The sequence below is a fragment of the Myxocyprinus asiaticus genome, chromosome 43, assembly GCF_019703515.2.
Source record: "Myxocyprinus asiaticus isolate MX2 ecotype Aquarium Trade chromosome 43, UBuf_Myxa_2, whole genome shotgun sequence".
In the NCBI taxonomy this organism is placed as follows: domain Eukaryota; kingdom Metazoa; phylum Chordata; class Actinopteri; order Cypriniformes; family Catostomidae; genus Myxocyprinus; species Myxocyprinus asiaticus.
Genome location: NC_059386.1, coordinates 28,096,133 through 28,116,910, shown reverse-complemented (window position 1 = coordinate 28,116,910; position 20,778 = coordinate 28,096,133). Strand labels below are relative to the sequence as shown.

Here is a 20,778-nt window from a genome sequence, read left to right as displayed (position 1 = left end):
AAATGCAGAACAGTACTGTAAAATAAAGTGCTACCTGATTTTATATAAATCTGCTTTGAAACTATGTGTATTTTGAAAAGTGCTTTACAAAAATAAATGACTAGAGTGTAGACAAACTTATTTTCTCAAGAAAAACATAAACATTGTGAGTTCATATTAGTTTTCCTCAACAATTAAACTAAATAAATCCAGTGCTGTTAAGTTACTTAGAGCTCTGCTTTTTGTTGGCAATGTTTTTTTTCTTTTTTTCTTTTGTGGCATTAATGATTTAAAAGACATTTACATAGAATCCTTGAATACGTTTGAGCAAAACATTTGTGGGTGCTCGAATCATATTGTATCATATTGTATCGTGAGGGGGTATGCATCGTATCGTGAAACTTGTGTATCGTTACATGCATATATATATATATATATATATATATATATATATACTGTATATTCAGGGTTAGGGAGTAACTGAATACATGTAACAGGATTACGTATTTAAAATACAAAATATAAGTAACTGTATTCCACTACAGTTACAATGTAAATCACTGGTAATTAGAATACAGTTACATTCAAAAAGTATTTTGATTACTGAAGAGATTACTTTGCATTTTATTGTCATTTGTTTCATTTAATATTTAGTCCTTTCAGATGGAAAACATTTATACATATAAATGATGTGATCCAAAGTGCATTTGAACAGCGGTGAAACACTTTCTTATGATGTGTTACATTCATATGAGCAGACAGAGAAGTACGTTTGAAGTAAGTTTGGAGCAGAAGAAATAGAAATAAACCTTGTGTAAATTGTCAGCTTTACGCTAAGCTAAAATGCTATTTCTAGCCATTTTACATGCACGTTACCGGGCACGATCATATTTTTTTATCAAGAAAATTCACATTTTCTTTTTTCTAGTAAGACCTTTGATATTAGGGCAAAAATTGTATTCTTGCCAATAATTTTTGTATTGTTTTCCTGTAAAAATATCAAAAAATCCTTAAAACAAGATCAATTTGATTAATCTTGTTTTAGAAACAACACTGCATAAGATATTTAGGTTTTTCAGAGAATGTATTTTTAACATGTGTATTTTGTCTTACTGTACTGACAGAGTTTTTATAGTCAAAACAAGTGAAAAAATCTACCAGTGCTGAAGAAGTAATCCAAAGTATTTAGAATACATTACTGACCTTGAGTAATCTAACGGAATACGTTACAAATTACATTTTACACACACACACACACACATATATATATATATATATATATATATATATACACTATATATATAGGGGAGACCAGGGCTAGTGCAGACTTTTTACTCTAGTGAATATTTTTCAGGGTAGGTTTATTATTGAAAGTCAATTTCTGCATAGCTACATACCTTGAAGTCTTGGCTACAGAAAATCCCAGGGAAAAATATTTAGTTTTTTGATCATACTTTCACCTTTTTTGACAACATGCCTCTAAAGCAGGGCATATTGTCATACTATATGGGGAAAGTTTTCACAATGGAAGTTGTCAATAGGTTTCATGTGAACATTAGGGGGTGATGGGGGAATCACCAAAACAAAATCTACACCTCTCTTGAAATCTGCACCTGCATTAAACTGCATATTGCAGGCTTTTTGAGCAAAATTCAAAAAGTATACAAACAAAATATGAAGCACAAAATGATTCATGAAACAACAAAAATGGAAAAGGTAACATACAAGAATATCTAAACATTGTTTTTAGCCAAAAAATATTGTATTTGATAAATTTAATAAATTTATCACATTTAAAAAACATGTGACAACCTGCCCCGACTAGACTTTCATGAAAAATACTTTTGGCCTAAAACATTTTGGTAAAAGTCTGTCTTCTTACATAGTTGCTCCTTGCCTGAATATATACCGGTGTGGTTTGATTATGTTCGCTTGTTTACCCAAGAGAAGAGCTATAGCAAAAAAATATGATAATAGTGAAAATTTTCTTTGGAGGGTAGAATTCACAAAAAATGATTCTAACTCAAGAGGGTTTTGATCTAGGTGCTTGAAACCAACATACCATACCTCTGCTAGAGAAAACACACATTTGCACAATTTGACTTTTTTACTTATAATCTTATGGTTACTGAGATATAGCCTTCGTGACAACTTCCCTGTGTGACAGCTAGCACCACTCCTATCTATATATTAATTTGGTTATAGTTCAGCCCAGCAAATATTTGTTGTGAATATTTTTTTCATTTAGCTCTTGGTGGGAACAGGCTTTATGTGCATTAATTTCAAAAGGAAAATGGACACACTAGATGCTCCACACACTGACATCTCCTAGACAGTTTGGAGTTCAGGCACTATCGAGACAGATTCTACCATCATTCATTTTGCATAATTGCTCCAACATGAATGAGGTCAAATAGCTAAACGGCCACCTGGACTGCTCTATCAGAGGGTGAATTGTCATTAGAGGTGAAAGGCATGCATCATGCATCGGGACCTCTACAGGGGAACGCAGTCCTGGTTCTGTTCAGACTTCTGCTGGGTCTGACTGATTACACAGATAAGAGAAACTAATTAGAGAATGAAAGCAGAGACACTGCTGCCAATCACAGCTGTGGTTCCTCGCTTTTTGAAGCCAGGAAAAGAGACACATTAGCTGTGAACCAAAAACTACCTTGTGTTTAAACTGGACTAGCTGGTCTCCCAGTTTGGTCAAGCTGGTCTTCAGCTGATCTAGCTGGTCTTCCAGACTGACCAGCTGACAAGAGCCAAAAAACCCTCTAAAACCAGCTACGACCAGAAAACCGTTTTTGGATGTTTGTTTTTTGTTTTTGTTTTTTTTCAACAGGGTAATAAGCTGCCTTGCTATCTACTGCCTTCTCTAACAAACATTAAAAAAAAATTGCTACTTTTTTCTTTATACTTTTTGATTTTATAACTTATATAGAATGAAACATAAGTATTCTTGTGCATTTGTTTTTAGACGAAAGTGCAAGATTCAATTTTCCTGCCTTGATTATCTTACAAAACTAGTGCTAGCTTGTTTTCTTCTGTCCTTAAGGGCGGACAGTGGAAACAATTTGCTTGAAAGCATTTTGAAAGCATTCACTCGAGACTATCTAACCTTGTGTTCCTTGAGGCACAAAGTGTCCTTGTTTTTTCAGTTTCGGAAATGTTGTAAAATACATTTCCTGAGCACTAAATTCTGGTTAAAGGGATAGTTCACACAAAAATTAAAAGTATCTAATCATTTACTCACCCTCATGCCATTCCAGATGTGTATGACTTTCTTTATTCTGCAGAGCACAAAAAAAAAAAAAAAATTCTTAGAAGAATATCTCAGCTAGATATGCAAGTGAATGGTGATCAGGCCTTTAAAGCTCTTAAACGCACTTAAAGGCAGCAAAAGTAATCCATAAAACTCCAGTGGTTTAATCCATGTCTTCTGAAGCGATCCAATCGTATTTGGGTGAGAACAGACCAAAATGTAACTTATTTTTAACTGTACATCTTTCCACTGCAGTCTCTAGGCATGATCATGATTTCAAGTTCGATTACACTTCATAGTGCTTGGCGCAGAGCGCTAGGAAGTGTAACCGAGCTTGAAATAATGATCACGAAGGAGACTGCTGATGTCAAGATTTATAGTGAAAAATGAGTTACATTTTGTGTCTGTCCTCGCCCAAAACTGATTGGATCACTTCAGAAGACATGGATTAAACCACCAGAACTTATAGATTCCTTTTATGCTGCACTTATTTGCTTTTAAGAGCTTCAAAGTTTTGGTCACCATTTACTTGCAGTGTAAGGATGTTCAGAGCTGAAATATTCATCTAAAAATCTTCGTTTGTGTTCTGCAGAAGAAAGAAAGTCATACACATCTGGAAAGACATGAGAGTGAATTTTCCTTTTTGGGTGAACTATCCCTTTAAGTCCAGACATTCTCATGGATTCTCACAAATTATTGAGCGATACTTGTGAAACAATCCATGTTGTTAATGAGTCTGTTTCATACAGCGCACGTCTCTCTATTCTGTTGCCTTGCGTCAGTGTGTTTTTCCTGTCTGAGTGGAGCAACATCTCTCACCCCGTTACATATTCATATATTGCAAAACATTTACTTTTCCTCTGTGATGACCCAGACAGATAGCCTGGTAGAAATCTGTATATTCATTACTTATCATTTATTGCATAAATAGAAAATATCCAGTGGGACATTTTTTAAAGTTGTTACCATGGTAATCCGGCAAAGAAGCGGCAACCAGCAGGAGTGAAATAAATTGTGAAAACTTGAAAAGTTAACAAGACAGGGGGGAATACACTCTACACCATTAGAATCACTTCTCTCTCACCTTGTTTCTTTATAACTGTCAATCCACGACATGTTGTTAGTGGATAAAGAGCTGGAGACCTCAGGACTATCTGTACGGAAAGAAAAGACACTGTTGGTGTCAAAAGGTTCTTCCAGAACGTTTCACCTAACACTACATTCACGTCATTCATTTCCTTCTCTTCCCCTCAAACATCTCGCTCAACTCATCTTAGATCTTAACAGTGAATGTCTCACTCATGTGGACTGGTAATATCTGTGTGAATATAATGTATAATATAGAAAATTTCTCCGTGTTGGAAGGGCTGATGCGTACATTCAGAGATCAACAGTAAAACAAGATACTTTATCTTGATACTAAAACATTATCTATCTTCAAGCTCATTATGAAGACCTATATTAATGTCCATAATATAGGGATATTTACTTGAAGCATTCTTCTTTGTTCTTGATTTCATGCTCTGATTTCCATTCAGAGAGCAGCTGGGTTGATGGGAGACAGGCAGATATTGAGCATAGACTTTTGCGAGGGTTCTGAGCTCATCAGAGAGCATCTAATCAGCCTCTCTATTTCTCGCTCTCTCTCTCTCTCTCTCTCTGTCTTTAGTAACCCTGACCTTTCATCTGCAATAAAACCTTCCTTGTCAATCACAGGTGTCCATCAGGACTATCGTCTCAGAAGGGAGACAGAAAGAATAAAAGAGCAGAATAGGAGGATTTATCTCAGAAATTTCCTCTCACACTGTATTTCTGTAGCCCCAAATGTAAATCCCAGCTGATCAAAACTGTAATGAAGCTTCCATAGTCAGAGGAATGCAGTCGCAGGCAAGGTTTAATTAAACAAAAGTGTATGAGGGTACAAACAAAGTAAAAAGAGATAGCCTTGCTTGTATAAACATAAGAAAGACAACACTGACAACAGTGGTCAAAAACTATATCAAGAGCAGTATTGCATGAGACTAATGTTACCTGAATTCCAATTAAATCTGAGGGCGTATATATACCAAGAAGTATCAGTCCATTTGATGAGGCTCAGATGTACAGTAATTAGGAGCAGGCGATTTCAATTTAGAAGGCTGGTGAGGTTGATCTAAACTGGCACAGCTGAGGGAGGAAATAAGGGTGTCAGACTGATCAAAAGGTCCAAGATGCATCGGTGCTCTTGCTTTGAGGTGAATGTAAAACTCATGCCCACAGTCACACCAGTACGCTTTAGTTCTCAAGAGCCCTTAATACTGAACTCTCCTCAGAATCTCTCTCATTTTGCGAGATTTCAACAATCACAATATTGATGTAAAAAAAAAAAAAAAAATACATTATATATATATATATATATATATATATATATTATACAGTATATATACTGTATATACACATTTACATTTATTCATATATATCGTGGTTCACTTTGACATTTAACTGCCTCACATTTTAAGGGGTAAAAATTAAAGACCCCATGAAATCAAAATAAGTTTTGCTGCTTTAGTCCATACCTATTAGCTTTAAAATCATCTATATGCTAGTGTTTTTCTAAACGTTAACAAAATTAGTTTTCAGAAGATATAAGCATTTCAAATCTGCAGTCTCTCTCTTCCAGCTTAAAAGACTCAGGAACATCCATGACGCCACACAGAAGTTAAGTAACCTTGTCCAATCAAATGCTTTCAAGAATGAGAATGCTACCTCCCCATACAACTATTCAGTGTGTCTGTGTTCGAACTGGCACTGATCAAGTCTTCGCAGGGCACTTCGAAGGGAGCACGATCCATGCTGTAGGGTCATTCCAAACAGAATTTCTGATAAGAATTGTTGAAAAAGTGAGTTCTGATGGACAGTTATCCTTTTTCATCCTTCTGAAGCTCTTACAGTGGAGAGTAATTGTCTTCAAAGGGCATAGGGATGATCACTTCAGAATGGGACGCACCAACGCACAAGATGGAAGTGAGGAAAGTTGCTGGAGTTTATTTATATTTGTTGTGCAGCCAGAGGTTTCTTGGGATGTACAGATTGAGTAAGTATTCTTTATTCTTAGTGTATTGTGATTCAAAACATGGATATATTATCTTTTACTTGCTTATTTCTCAATCTGCATTGGACTTGCACAACGGCTCCAGCCTCATTGTAAGCTAAGACTGCGATGTGCTGTGTGCGTTTGTCCATTTTCGGTTCTCAAGACTCTGCAAAAGCTGGCCGTTATTGAGTTCACTTCTTAAGTTTACCTGGTCATCGGCTCTGACATGATCAGCACGGTCGAAAGGGGTATATTTACATTTACATTTATTAATTGGGCAGACGCTTTTATCCAAAGCGACTTATAAAAGAGGAATAATACAACAAAAGCGATTCATATAAGGGAGACTGTAGTACAAAAAGTGCTGCATTACAAAGTTTCAATTGCATCAGAATAATACTATCCAAGACAGATTAGAGTGCAACAAGGATAATTTATTTTTTTATTTTATGAGTGTATGGACAAGTACTCATGGAAATGATGTCTCTTTAGCTGTTTTTTGAAGCCATTTATATATGTGTGTGTGTGTGTGTGTGTGTGTGTGTGTGTGTGTGGCTGTAAACTAAAGACTATTGGCTATTTTTTTAAATGGGACGAGTTGTTCGACATGTTTCGCCCCCACTTCCTGTTTCAGTAGGAAATACGTCAAAACACCAAATTGAACTGCGCTTGTCAAGGCACTTCACTGGGACTTTAAAGACAAAAATAGATTTCCTTCTGAACACTGTACACACAATCTCACACACACACATACACACACACACACACATTCATCCATCTCTCCTTATTGACAGCCCAGAAAAGACACATTAATCAACCCAATCTCATGAAAATTCCTACATATTTTACGAGTTGACTATTTCGTATGATTTTGAACGATTTAGTTTGTATAAATTCGTACAATTTCATCACGTGCAAATACCTGGATGTCTAATGCGGAAGTAAGCGTGAGTTCCGCACACGGAACATTAAGGACATGCTTATAAATATTAGGCCAATACCCAAACCCCTTATCTAAACCTAACTGATCAATAGAGCATGTAAACATGATAGGAAGCTGTTGTGTGTGACAGAAGCAAGTAATTGTCACGTATTAGATGGAAACGATGTCCAGCGACGTCATTGGCTGTAGTGAAAGTCATAAGATATCATACGAATTAGCCAATTTAGAAAAGTCATATGAATCCTTATGATTTTGCCATGAGAGGGTGTTGCATTAATTTACTGAAAAAAAAAAAAAAAAAAGATGTAAGCGCAAATAAAGAGAAGGTTGAGAATGCACAAATGAACCAAAGTCGGTTTACCCACACTCTGTTTGTTTGCTTTCATGCCTCCCTCTTTTTTTCTGTAGCTTTATCATTTTCTGACAAGCTGTCATTTCCTCCAAGGGCTTTGGTCTTTCAAAGAACATGAATTATTCTCTCCAGCTCTCTCGCTCTCCTGTCACTCTGATCAAGTGTTTTCTGTAGAGTTTGGTGCAGAATGAACACATCTTAATGAGGCTGCCTGTGAGATTTCTCAATCCTTTGAATATTCCAACATGTGCCTGTCGGTTAAATAAAGATCTTCTATACATCCCTCTCCTCTTGTACAGAGAAACAAGTGAAACTATTGATCACAATAAATTGAGAATTTTAGAGTGAAGTAACATAGGAAAAGAAATTGTACATGAGTAGTTATTTCCTATATATTTGGCTCAGTACTTTGTATATTGTTTTTATATGAGGATAGCCCCATTTCTGAGCCTCTGAAAAGACAGAGGGCCCTTGTCAAGTGAGGAAATATACTTAGGTGACATAAAACACTGAAACAAACTTTGGCTGACTATAATGCAGAATGTGAGCGATGATCATTTATCAAGGGAAATCATACAGTGACCAAGGTTATGGTATCGTGCACAAGTCATATTGACTAACTTTTTGGTACTTTTATGGTGTGTTTTTTTTTTTTTTTTGGAGCTTGACAGCCACTGGTCACAATGTCCTTTCACTATATAAAAAAAAAAGAAGTATGTAGTGTTTTATAGACCCCTTTGACACCTGGTATTAAAGGGATAGTTGGTGAATGGATTCAAAAGATTTGACTCGATTTGAACGTAACTTAAAGAGATAGTTCACCCAATAATTAAAATTCTCTTCTCATTTACTCACCCTCAGCTATCCCAGCTATATTTCAGCCCTGTAGGTCCATTCAATGCAAGAAACTGGTGGCCAGAACTCTGAAGGTACCTGTGGTTATATCCATATCTTCAGATGCAATATGACAGGTGTGGGTAAAAAACAGATCAATATTTAAGTCCTTTTGTACAATAAATCTCCACTTTCGCTTTCACATTCACCTTCTTTTTTTTTTTTTTTTTACATTTTTCATGCATATTGCCACCTACTGTTTGAGGCTGCTCAAAGGTGAAGATTTACAGTAAAAAAAGGACTTAAATATTGATCTGTTTCTCACCCACACCTATCCTATTGCTTCTGAAGATATAGATTTAAACACTGGAGTCATATGGATTACTTTAATGCTGTCTTTATATGCTTTTTGGACCTTCAGATTTCTGGCCACCATTCTCTTGCATTGTATGGACCTACAGAGTTGAGATATTCCTCTAAAAGTCTTAGTTTGTGTTCTGCAGAAGAAAGAAAGTCATACACATCTAGGATGGCATGAGGGTGAGTAAATGATGGGAGAATTTTAATTTTTTGGGTGAACTATACCTTTAACTTGTGTTTCGTGTGATACAGTCACAAGTGGTCAGAACTAAATACAGGCGTAAACAGGTGGGGTCCAAGTGGGGATAGTGGTGGGGATTCATCCTAGTGAGTCAAATCTTTTGAATTTGTCAAATTCACTGAGACCCCCTCTTTTCCAGTCTGATGGTTGATGTGAACATTAACTGAAGCTCCTGACCTGTATCTATATGATTGTATACATTGCACTGCTGCCACATGATTGGATGATTAGATATTGCACGAATAAGTAGGTGTACAGGTGTTCCTAATAAAGTGCTCAGTGAGTATATGAGTTCGGTAAAGGATATCTGCTGTTCTTTAACACGCGCTTATACAGGTGTGACACTTAAATGCTTTTCTTTGTTTGTGATGAGCATGTGTCATCGCTCACTGCTCCTTATTTCTGATGCCCAAAAGTGTTTTATTATAGAGTTTTAACTTTCACGCTGATGGAAGTTGGAAACATTTTTTCAATGCTAAGTTTGTGGGGTGCCAGAAGGGAGGAGGAGTACTCTCAGTGAGCAGCCTTATTGGGGAATTTTTATCAGCTCTTTGTTTTTTCAGTGTCCACTGCAGAAAAAAATAACCTCTTATTACACCAATAATTTCAGCTCTATCTTAGTAATGGTCATAGAAAATTGTCTATCAAGAATCAAGATTTCTTTAACAGGATAACAGTATGAACATGAGTAAATGGAGATGGGGTTAGAGCTAGGGTTTACAATCAGGGGCCTGTGGACCCCTGGTGTCTGTATATTTTGAAATCTGTGAATACTGAGAAAATCTAGCTTTTTTGTAATGGATTGGCATTTAAAGAGGATGACTCCTGTGACTGTAAAAGTTAAAAACCTCTGGGTTGGAGTGAAGGATAGAGAGCATGATTAGGAATTACTACATAATTCGATTTGTCTTCTCATGGTTGCTATATTTCGCCACAACATGTACTTGAAATCTGTAAAGATCTGGATCTAATCTCTGGGGACCAAACAATCACAAAAACTCTCTCTCTCTTCATCTCTCTCTTTGACTCTCTCTGTGCATCTGTCTTGAACAACTTAGATCTTCAGCTATCAGAGCTGCTCTTGGGGTCTCATTCATCAATGTCAGCTCTTATATTGTGTTTACTGCTGATTTCTGTTGGGAAGGTAGTGGTTGTTTGGTCCGTATATGTTTTAAGACATGTTGACTTACAGCACGTTGTATCCTGACACCTGCCTGCCAAAGTGAATCAAAGCAATTTCAGACTATTTAAACACCTGAGTTTTCTCTGCATGTCTTAAAAACATGTTGGATTCTCTAGAGAGAGTGTATACCATAATATTTCCAAATCTTCCTCTCTTTTTTGTGTGTTGCCTTGTTTATTGAGCCTATTAGAGAATCTGCTGTTTATTGTAACCCATGAGATTAAAAAATTGTTCCAATATATGGGGAAACTTTTTGCTGCTGGCTCTGTGTCTTTCTTTGTTCTCACTCTAACAGAGAGTGAGGTTGTTGGATCTGCCTTGACCTGAAATTCTCAAAGACATTAGCAAACAGAGACACATTGAGCATCTTTGCTTAGTCTGAAAGGAATCAGGGAATATGGATAATTCATTCAGGGCAATTTACAGTTGCTGGAAAAAGTTTGTCATAAAATTTTATCAGATCTTCAAACACTAAATGCTAAAATGAAAACAAAACAACAATTATAGAGTGGAGTGTTGAGATCCTTTGAAAATTTGGTTCAACATTTTGGGATTCCCAGATCTCAGTTCTTTAGGTATTTACAGCTGCGCCAAATGCTCTGTACTATTTTTGGGAGTAACATACAACCCCCCTAAAGCGGCAGATACTCTGGGAGTGGTGATTACTGCTTTTGGAAAAGGTCATGAGGCATCAGTGTATTACTCCCTGCTAATTCAGAGTCTGGGGGATGGAGCTTTAACTTCTGTCAAGAGATTATACTACTGATGCGAGACTAGGGCTGATAGTAGAGGTTAAATGTTGATTCTTTGTATATATGTTTTGCTTTTCTTTGTTTGATGTGTGAATCAATAAATAATGTTAATCACTAAACAACAATTACAAGTTTTCATGTCTTTTGTATGAACATATTAACATGTGAACTAGTGAACTGAAAATAAATGACTTCCGGTCACTTTGTTGCTGCAAATCACTTTCATTGTAAACACACCCAATTTCTACAGAGGAACGTGTCACCTTGAGTATGTGGAGGGACATGTTGACACTGTCCCATGTTTCAGTCATATTGGCTCAATTTTCATGTGCACTTAAAGGGTTTCTTGATTCGAAGAAGTGCTCAGGTATTAACACAAAAACACTACTGAGTTGCCTCTTTTAGATTTTAGATTAATGACTTGTCTGCCGCATGCAGTTTAATCTGGCTGCATGGTCTGACATTGTGTGGCTTTGTGAAGCAGCAGTTTATTGCCACTGAAATGATCTGATCACACTTCCATTACAGAGAGTGTCATCTTGGTAAAAGGGATTCATTCTGGACTGACATGTGCTTCATGTGGTTTTTAATTGGAGAGAGAGTGTGTGAGGGCAGTGTTTGGTATTTAGAGCTATTTTGAGGCTTTAAATCTGTTTATTATAACAGGAAAGAGATTTCAGGGTCAGAACAGACAAAAGGAGGATTCATTTGTGAGCAATGTGAGAGCATACAATTTACACACCCAGATCTACGGTGTCATTTATGGTCCTGGAGAAACACAAGTGCTTAACATTTTAATTAAAGGTTGTGCAACTGCACAGTCAGCTATAAAGATGTGTTTGGAAAATGGAAGTTTGGGAAAATGATGCTATAATGTCATGCATGGATCACGGAATGCATCAAAACAAGGGGAGTTGTCAATATGTCAAATTTAGTCAAAAACTAGTTTGGAATCACTTTTTGTCAAGAAAAAAAAGCATTAATGCAAAAAATTTAGTGTCACATTACAGAATGAAATCACATGTCCTCAGAACAAACAGTATAGTGGAGAGGAGCACTTGGGCTGATGAGGAGACTCAAGTTTTCCTCAATTTTCCTCACAACGATATTACCTTTATTATTGGCTGATTAGCTTATAAGATTCCTGCAGCATTCGCTTGAACAGTGGATGTACAGAGAGCGTTGATGGAGGGGAGCATCTGAGGGGGAGAAACCGGGTGGGCCTCTGATGTGCTGGCATCCTCCAAAACTGAGTTCTGAACTTGTGGGATTACTGTCTCCTGTCTGCTTACTCTTGAAATAGTCCAGAAATGCCTGATGTGTCTTCATGTTGTGCACACGAAATTGATTGTGCACGACAATTTTAAAGGTAGACAGTCACCGTAGTTTTAGCGCCTTGATGTAGTCTAGAGAAAATGTGCGCTTGTGATTGGTTCATTTTTAATCAGCGCAGGCTGCGTTAAGGCCAGTTCACACTGCCCCAACAGACAGCAACACTTCAAATGTTGTTGTATTCGTTTAAAAAATTGCATATATGTTACCGGTCCAGTTCGACCTGCTCTGAACGGGATTCAAACTGGTGTCTTTGGCATGGGAGGCGGGCGCGCTAACGAGGAGGCTAAAGGCTACAGCCTCTAGCGCTAGTGCGCCTCTTGAGGCCAGGGAGTAAGGTTTACATGCTGCACAGCTACCTACCAGCTGGCTCCCGTTACACTCAACCCCTAAACCTCACTCCCATCCAGGTCATGGCACCACTGTAATCCGTCTTGCTCAACCCGCTCTGAACGGGATTCGAACCGGCATCTCCGGCATAGGAAGCGGGCACGCTAAAGAGGAGGCTAAAGGCAACAGCCTCTAGCGACAGTCACTAGTGTGCCTCTTGAGGCCAGGGGAGTGAGGTTTACATATTACACAGCTACTTACCAGCTGGCTCCCGTTACACACACACACACACACACACACACACACACACACATATATATATATATATATATATATACCCTACAATTAATCCACTAGCACTTTTCAAAAATATAATAAATCATAAGCAATGTCATAAAATCAATTTTTATTTAAATGTTTTTTTTTTTTTTTTTTATGTTTTTCATATTTTATCAGACTTCAAAAGTAACCCAGGCACGAGACCGGGCAGCCCCACTGCTTCTGCGATCCATGATGTCATGGGAATATTTGCTAGCATTTGAGTCATCTGGGAAATGCTAACAAGCTAAGCTAATAAAGCACACAAACGTGGTGGCTATTGCACACTTTCATGTAACCCTGTAGAAATGAAACAAGCATGTAGGATGGCACTTACTGTAGCATGAAACAACTAGCCTAGCAGCCTGGAAGTTGTGTCTGTTGGCATATATGATGGGTCTTAATAATAATTTGTGTATTTTCTTATTTCTTATGTGTAGTTTTTTTTATAATGTTTTTCAGTATAATGTACGTTTCTCTGTCTGAGCGAACTGATTATTTAACAAGACTTGGGAACATATAAACTTATTTTGCGTCCGTCCAAGCTGTTTTTCAATTAGGAATGGGCGATACCACTTATTTTATTTTCGATCCAATACCAAGTACTATCGATGCCATTATCACAGATAACGATATCAATACATGAGTTTTATTTTTCTGTCTATAATTCTGTCTGAACTGCTACTAAGGTGTGTTGTTATTACCTCAGTTCACTCAGCTGTAAAGCTGCATGTGCAATACAATGTGACATAAATAGCGATGTAGCATTTTATCACACTACACTAGTTATTAAAAGTATCTTGATGCTGGAAAAGCTACACTGTTTTACAGACTAATGAGTTACTGCTGTACCAATGAAAAATGTTAGCAGCACTGCGTCGCTACTTTTCATTAGCTACTCCTCAACACTGGTCAACTGGTATGTGTTACTTTTCTCAGTGCTTAAGATCAACCAAAAACAATCATTTGTTATTACTGGATAAAGATTTAAACAAGTATACTTTCTAGTGTAAAAATATCTCCAATGCTAAAAATGTCCTGACTTACTGCATGAATGCCTCTCAATGTAAGATTTGACTTTTTAACTTGAACCTTCTTGAACGTCCCCCTTGCAGCCAGCAAAACAAGTACAATCTAAAACTGATTATCTTCATTCGCCCTTCCAATGACCTTCTCTGGCACCTCACCACAGGCTGATTACATCCCGTATTACAGCTGAGCTGTTGCTACAACTGAGAGTTTGACTGTGTAATGGTCTATAGAAGCTGTCTCTGATTTTCTAATCCCTTTAGGATCCATCCCCTATTTACCATCTGTGTCAGAAACATTCTTTTTTTCTCTTGCTGTCTTCGTTGTGTCACCCGGCTACATACAGTAAGAACACACTGTCATACAGTTCTTTATTAGGGTGTAAATATATGTTCGCAGTCTCATGCTATTTGACTTTGGAAAGGTAGATTTCAGAGGTATCTGTTCTTCTGGGTTTCAGAATTTTTTAGGACTTTCACAAGACATGTAGCACTTACTATGTAGGTAAAATTAACTAATTGTCTTTGGCCATCTCTGCTAGTCTGTATACAGTGCATTCAGAAAGTATTCAGACCCCTTAATTTTTGGCCCAGTCTGAGGTCCTGAGCACTCTGGACCGGGTTTTCATTAAGAATATCTCTGTATTTTGCTCCGTTCAGCTTTCCTTTAACCCTGACCAGTCCCCCAGTCCCTGCCGCTGAAAAACACCACCCCCATGCTTCACTGTTGGGATGATACTGTGTAGATGATGAGCAGTGCCTGGTTTCCTAAAGACATGATGCTTGGAATTGAGGCCAAACAGTTCAATCTTCGTTTCATCAGACAGTGTTTTATTTCAGTATCTTGTTTCTCACAGTATGAGAGTCCATTAGGTGCTTTTTTATGTGTCTTGCACTGAAGAGAGGCTTTCGTCTGGCCACTCTGCCATAAAGCCCAGATCGGTGTAGTGTTGCAGTGATGGTTGTCCTTCTGCAAGTTTCTCCCATCTCCACACATGATCGCTGGAGCTCAACTAGAGTGACCATCGGGTTCTTGGTCACCTCTCTTACCAAGGCCCTTCTCCCCTGATTGCTCAGTTTGACAGGGCGGCCAGCTCTAGGAAAAGTCCTGGTTGTTCCAAACTTCTTCCATTTAAGAATTATGGAGGACACTGTGCTTTTGGGAACCTTCAATGCAGCTGAAATTGTTTTGTAGCATTCCCCAGATCTGTGCCTCGACACAATCCTGTCTCTGAACTCTGCAGGCAGTTCCTTTGACCTCATGGCTTGTTTTTTGCTCTGATATGCATTTTCAGCTGTGAGACCTTACAGTATATAGGTGTGTGACTTTCCAAATCATATCCAATCAATTGAATTTGCCACAGGTGGACTCCAATCAAAGTGTAGAAACGTCTCGAAGATAACCTAGAGAAATGGGATGCACCTGAGCTGAGTTTCAAGTGTCAAAGCAAAGGGTCTGAATACTTATGTTAGTGTGATATTTCAGTTTTTTCTTTTTAATAAATTTGGAAAGTTATCAGAAATCAGTTTTTTGCTTTGTCAATATGGGGTATGGAGTATAGATTAATGTGAAAAAATAAATAATTTAAAGCATTTTAGCATAAGGCTGAACATAACAAAACATGAAATAAAGGAAGGTATCTCAATACTTTCTGAATGCACTGTATGCTCAGTTATTCAACTGCCATTTCAGTAATGAATTACATATTGTTCATCAGCTAATAGTCCATAGGCTCAACCCCCAGATCTTTCTTATAAGGCACTTTAAAGGAATAGTTCACCCAGAAATGAGTGATGAGTCATTTACTCGCCCTCATGTTGTTTTAAACCAAAATTATTTCTTTCTTCCACAAAAGGAGATATTTTAAAGAATGTCCAAGGTTCTCTTGTCTATAAAATGAAAGCAGACAGTGACCAATGGCTGTCAAGCACCAAAAAGGACATAGAAGTCCATGTGACTTCTGAATAGAGTTTGGTAAGTTACTCAAAAGTAGTAATCCACTACAAATTGATAATTATTTTTCTAAAAGTGTAATCAGATTACTTCACTAATTACTTTATCTAAAACTAATCACATAACTAATTACTTTACTTTTAAGTTACTTTCTAAGTTGCTCAATATATTCAAAATGATGTCTATATTTCCTCCTTGTTCATTGTTACATATAAGTTATACACTCAGCACCTCACATTTCTCCTTCACATTGACTTGTTACGGCACCATAATTCATGTATTCTACATAAATAATATATTAGATTAGAAACTCTAATCTGATTACAAGTAATGTTAATTTTGTCAGCTATTTTTTAATTTAGTCTTAGTCTTAGTCCTGTGTCAAATGTCCTTTTAGGTTTTTATCATATTTAGTCAACCTTATCCTGTTATATTTTTTTAGTCAAGTTTTAGTTGACTAAAACTCTGGGCATTTTAGTCTTATCTTAGTCAAAGAAAACCCTCAGTATTTTAGTCTTGTTTTAGTCAATGAAAACTGTTGACATTTTAGTCATATTTTAGTCACATTTAGTCACATTTAGTCAGATGCCAAGACCAAGAAATCCAAGTGTTGCACTAGAAGTAAATCATTGCTATGATTTTAACTTAATAACACAAATCCTAAGTATCCAGAAAAAGAAAACTCTACACAATCAAAACTAGGTGGTATTATACTCACAAAGTAAGTACTTTATGCAGGTTATGCAGGCATATTACTGCAGACACCTTTTTTGAGGTATGTTTTTGTAGGCAATTAGTTTTTATAACATATTCAAATTCATTTTGATGCCAAATCAAATTCATTCTGAATGGTAATGTGAAGGACAAATAAACAGCATTGTCACCAAATACATGCCAAATACATAAATCATTGGTCTATACTCAATCCTACGTTGCGGCTCATTTTCAGTTCCTTCACAACAATTTGCTAGCCTATTAGCTTAATGAGTTCGGTTTAGCTATAAAACACAGCCTACATAATGTAACACCACCACCTTGTCTTAATATAGCTTATTAAGTTGTCTAATATAGTTGTCACTAGTTATCTTAATATAGCTTAAAAAAAAAACCCTAACATTACCACCAAGACGTTAACCTCATATCATCTTCTCTTTCTTCCAAGTCCAACTGTTGCTGTCACTGTTTAATGAACATTAGCTTTCTGTAAACTACATGAAAGGTATTCTTCACTGTGCTTGCTTAGTCCTGATATGCTGCACAGCACAGGAAAGGAAACTGCTGCTCATGCCATCCAGTGAACAGGATATTTGGATTGTAATTTAGAAAAAAAAAAAAAAAACAGACTATAATATTTTGTCTCTTTTTTTTCTTCGACGAAATAAAGAGAGATTTTGGTAAAGATTTTATTTTTTAAACTACATTTTAGTCTCGTCTTTTTTCGTCAACATTATTGCGTGTTGATATAGTCACAGTTAGTGTTTAATGATGTCGGTGCCATCTCGTCATCATCTCGTGTTAGTCATGGAAAAAAAGGTCGTCGACGAACATTTTTCATCATAGTTTTCGATAACGAAATTAACACTAATTACAAGAATTTAAAATCTAATGCATTACACTACTTTTTTTTTACTAAAAGTAATCAGATTAAAGAAACTAATTACTTTGTAATCAGATTACACCCAACACTGCTTCTGAAGCATTATGATGGTTTTGTGTGAAGATTACTAATTTTGTGTTTGATAACATCTTCCTCTGTGCTGTATAGCTCTCAAATCTCATTCAAACTTGTGCATATTCAAATCTGGTGCATTGTGACTGGTCACCATTGGTTGCCAAGTTTGAATATGTTCAGCAAGAAAATCATGCAGGTTTGGGACGACATTTTTGGATGGACTATTCCTTTAAGACTCATTAAGCAAAATCACACAGCTCTGAAGTCTATTTCTGTAAGTTAGACAGTGTTGAAATCCCAGTGGAGAGCTGCTGTAATCCTGTAGGAATTTCATTATAAAGACACAGATGATTTGACAGCAGTTCAGTGTATTATTAAAAGCACTTCCTGCAAGATAAAACACTGCTCCAGATGTTTTCAACATATCTGAGTCACACAAGCACATTATTTGATGGCTAACAGAAAAACAACAGATCCTGAGCAATAATATCTATTAATATCTCAATAAGGAAAGCAAAGAGATCTTCTCAATTTGGACAAAAGTCTTAATTGCCTCAAATCTTTCATTTAAACCCTTCACAAAAACTCAGTGAGAACAGAGAAAAAGAGAACAGTCCCTGGCATTTTGATAATGACTGTGGTTTATGGAAAATGGAATGACTTTTTATATTTTTATTAGACATGGATTTTAAGAACCTGTTTTGTGAGAATGACTCACTTTAAACTCCCTCGCACAAGTTGCATATGAGATATGTCTCTCTCGGTCTGATTGCAGAGTTTGTTTCTGATCTTGAATATTTGTTGAGACTTTCAGGTTTGAAGTGATGGCTTTCCCGTGTGTCTCTCTGAACTCTTCTGAGAGTTTCCCAGAACAGTGTGAAGTGTTAATCTTGTGTAGATGAAAGACTTTCTTTTATTGCCACTTGTTTTGGTTTTTTTTCCTGAAAAATTCTTCTGTTTTTCAACTCTGAAGATCAGAGCAATATGGCATCTCATGTGGCACTTAAACTTTTAATGATTACTTTAGGAAGAATCGCCTAAAGTGCTTTCTTTCTTTCTTTCTCTGTCAACCCTCTATACATTATGGGGGATGATTATGTAATTCTGAAATTATAGAAATTGACATCCCAAATATTATATATGTGGTTATATAACTATATATATGTCACTGCTAGCTCCATGCTCTAGTAGTTTAGCTACAGGATCAGGGCCAGTTTTATCTAGTGATACTTCTCTAATGTTTTTGGACATTGCAGATGATGGAACTGCACAAACTCAGAGAGGAGGAGAGTCAGAATCAGAGAGAGAGTTCATCCCTTTCAACAGCAAACACGAGCCACCAGCTGACATCCAACAGCTCACTACAGATGCAGTACCAAACCTCCCCAACCTGAGACTGCTCAAACTCCACTCAGCTCTGCTGACCAAGAGCTTTGAAGGGTATCAGCAGTTTTTTAAAGAGGCACCACACACCGTGCCAACCTTCTCTACCTCTTCATCAAACACTGAACTTTCACACTTGGTGCCTCATGAAGATGATCTCGCCACCACGGCGACCATGACTGCTACCACGGTGACCACTCCAGTTATGACTGTCATGCCCACATCTGTGGAGCAAAGAAGACCCAGCAAGATCCGCAGTCGAACATCAGAGAAGATGGTGGTCACCTCTCAACCACTCACAAACCCTACCATTCAAACTTACACTGCTCAAAAGACAGTTCTCACCACTGTAATAGACAACCTTATGGATCAGAGAGTGGTCAGCAAGGAAACTACTTCACCACCACCACCATCTTTGTCAACTTCTCCTAAAATGGAACCACAGAGGCCGGTTGGAAAAACCACACCAGGATACTCTTCTGAAACATCTGCAGGTACATTTGGCACACAGACAGACATTAAACTTTGTTTTCTTGAAAAAAAAAAAAAAAAAATATATATATATATACACAGTGCATCCGGAAAGTATTTATTCACAGCGCTTCACTTTTTCCACATTTTGTTATGTTACAGCCTTATTCCAAAATGGATTAAATTCATTATTTTCCTCAATTCTACAAACAATACCCCATAATGACAATGTGAAAGAAGTTTGTTTGAAATTTTTGCAAATTTATTAAAAATAAAAAACGAAACAAACCACATGTACATAAGTATTCACAGCCTTTGCTCAATACTTTGTTGAAGCACCTTTGGCACCAATTACAGCCTCAAGTCTATTTGAGTATGATGCTACAAACTTGGCACACCTATTTTTGGGCAGTTTCTCCCATTCTTCTTTGCAGGACCTCTCAAGCTCCATCAGGTTGGATGGGGAGCGTCGGTGCACAGCCATTTTCAGATCTCTCCAGAGATGTTCAATCGGGTTGAAGTCTGGGCTCTGGCTGGGCCACTCAAGGACATTCACAGAGTTGTCCCAGAGCCACTCCTTTGCTATCTTGGCTGTGTGCTTAGGATCGTTGTCCTATTGGAAGATGAACCTTCGCCCCAGTCTGAGGTCCAGAGCGCTCTGGAGCAGGTTTTCATCAAGGATGTCTCTGTACATTGCTGCATTCATCTTTCCCTCGATCCTGACTAGTCTCCCAGTTCCTGCAGCTGAAAAACATCCCCACAGCATGATGCTGCCACCACCATGCTTCACTGTAGGGATGGTATTGGCCAGGTGATGAGCGGTACCTGGTTTCCTCCAGACATGATTGCCATTCAGGCCAAAGAGTTAAATCTTTGTTTCTCATGGTCTGAGAGTCCTTCAGGTGCCTTTTGGCAAACTCAAGGCAGGCTGTCATGTGCTTTTTACTGAGGAGTGGCTTCCGTCTGGCCACTCTACCATACAGGCCTAATTGGTGGAGTGCTGCAGAGATGGTTGTTCTTCTGGAAGGTTCTCCTCTCTCCACAGAGAAATGCTGGAGCTATGTCAGAGTGACCATCGGGTTCTTGGTCACCTCCCTGACTAAGGCCCTTCACCCCTGATCGCTCAGTTTGGCCAGGGGGCCAGCTCTAGGAAGAGTCCTGGTGGTTCCAAACTTCTTCCATTTACGGATGATGGAGGCCACTGTGCTCATTGGGACCTTCAATGCTGCAGAAATCTTTCTGTACCCTTCCCCAGATCTGTGCCTCGATACAATCCTGTCTCGGAGGTCTACAGACAATTCCTTGGAC

The 20,778-nt window shown here is 37.6% G+C and overlaps 1 protein-coding gene across 3 annotated transcripts in view; it reads left to right on the top strand.

Moving 5' to 3' along the window:
- LOC127433943 (seizure protein 6-like) overlaps window positions 1–20,778 on the top strand; it is a 66,628-nt gene that overhangs the window by 8,568 nt on the left and 37,282 nt on the right. For all 3 annotated transcript variants that reach the window (XM_051686330.1, XM_051686331.1, XM_051686329.1), the window contains exon 2: window positions 18,873–19,493. In XM_051686330.1, coding sequence (XP_051542290.1) covers window positions 18,873–19,493 — 621 coding nt within the window. The remainder of the gene's footprint in view (window positions 1–18,872; window positions 19,494–20,778) is intronic.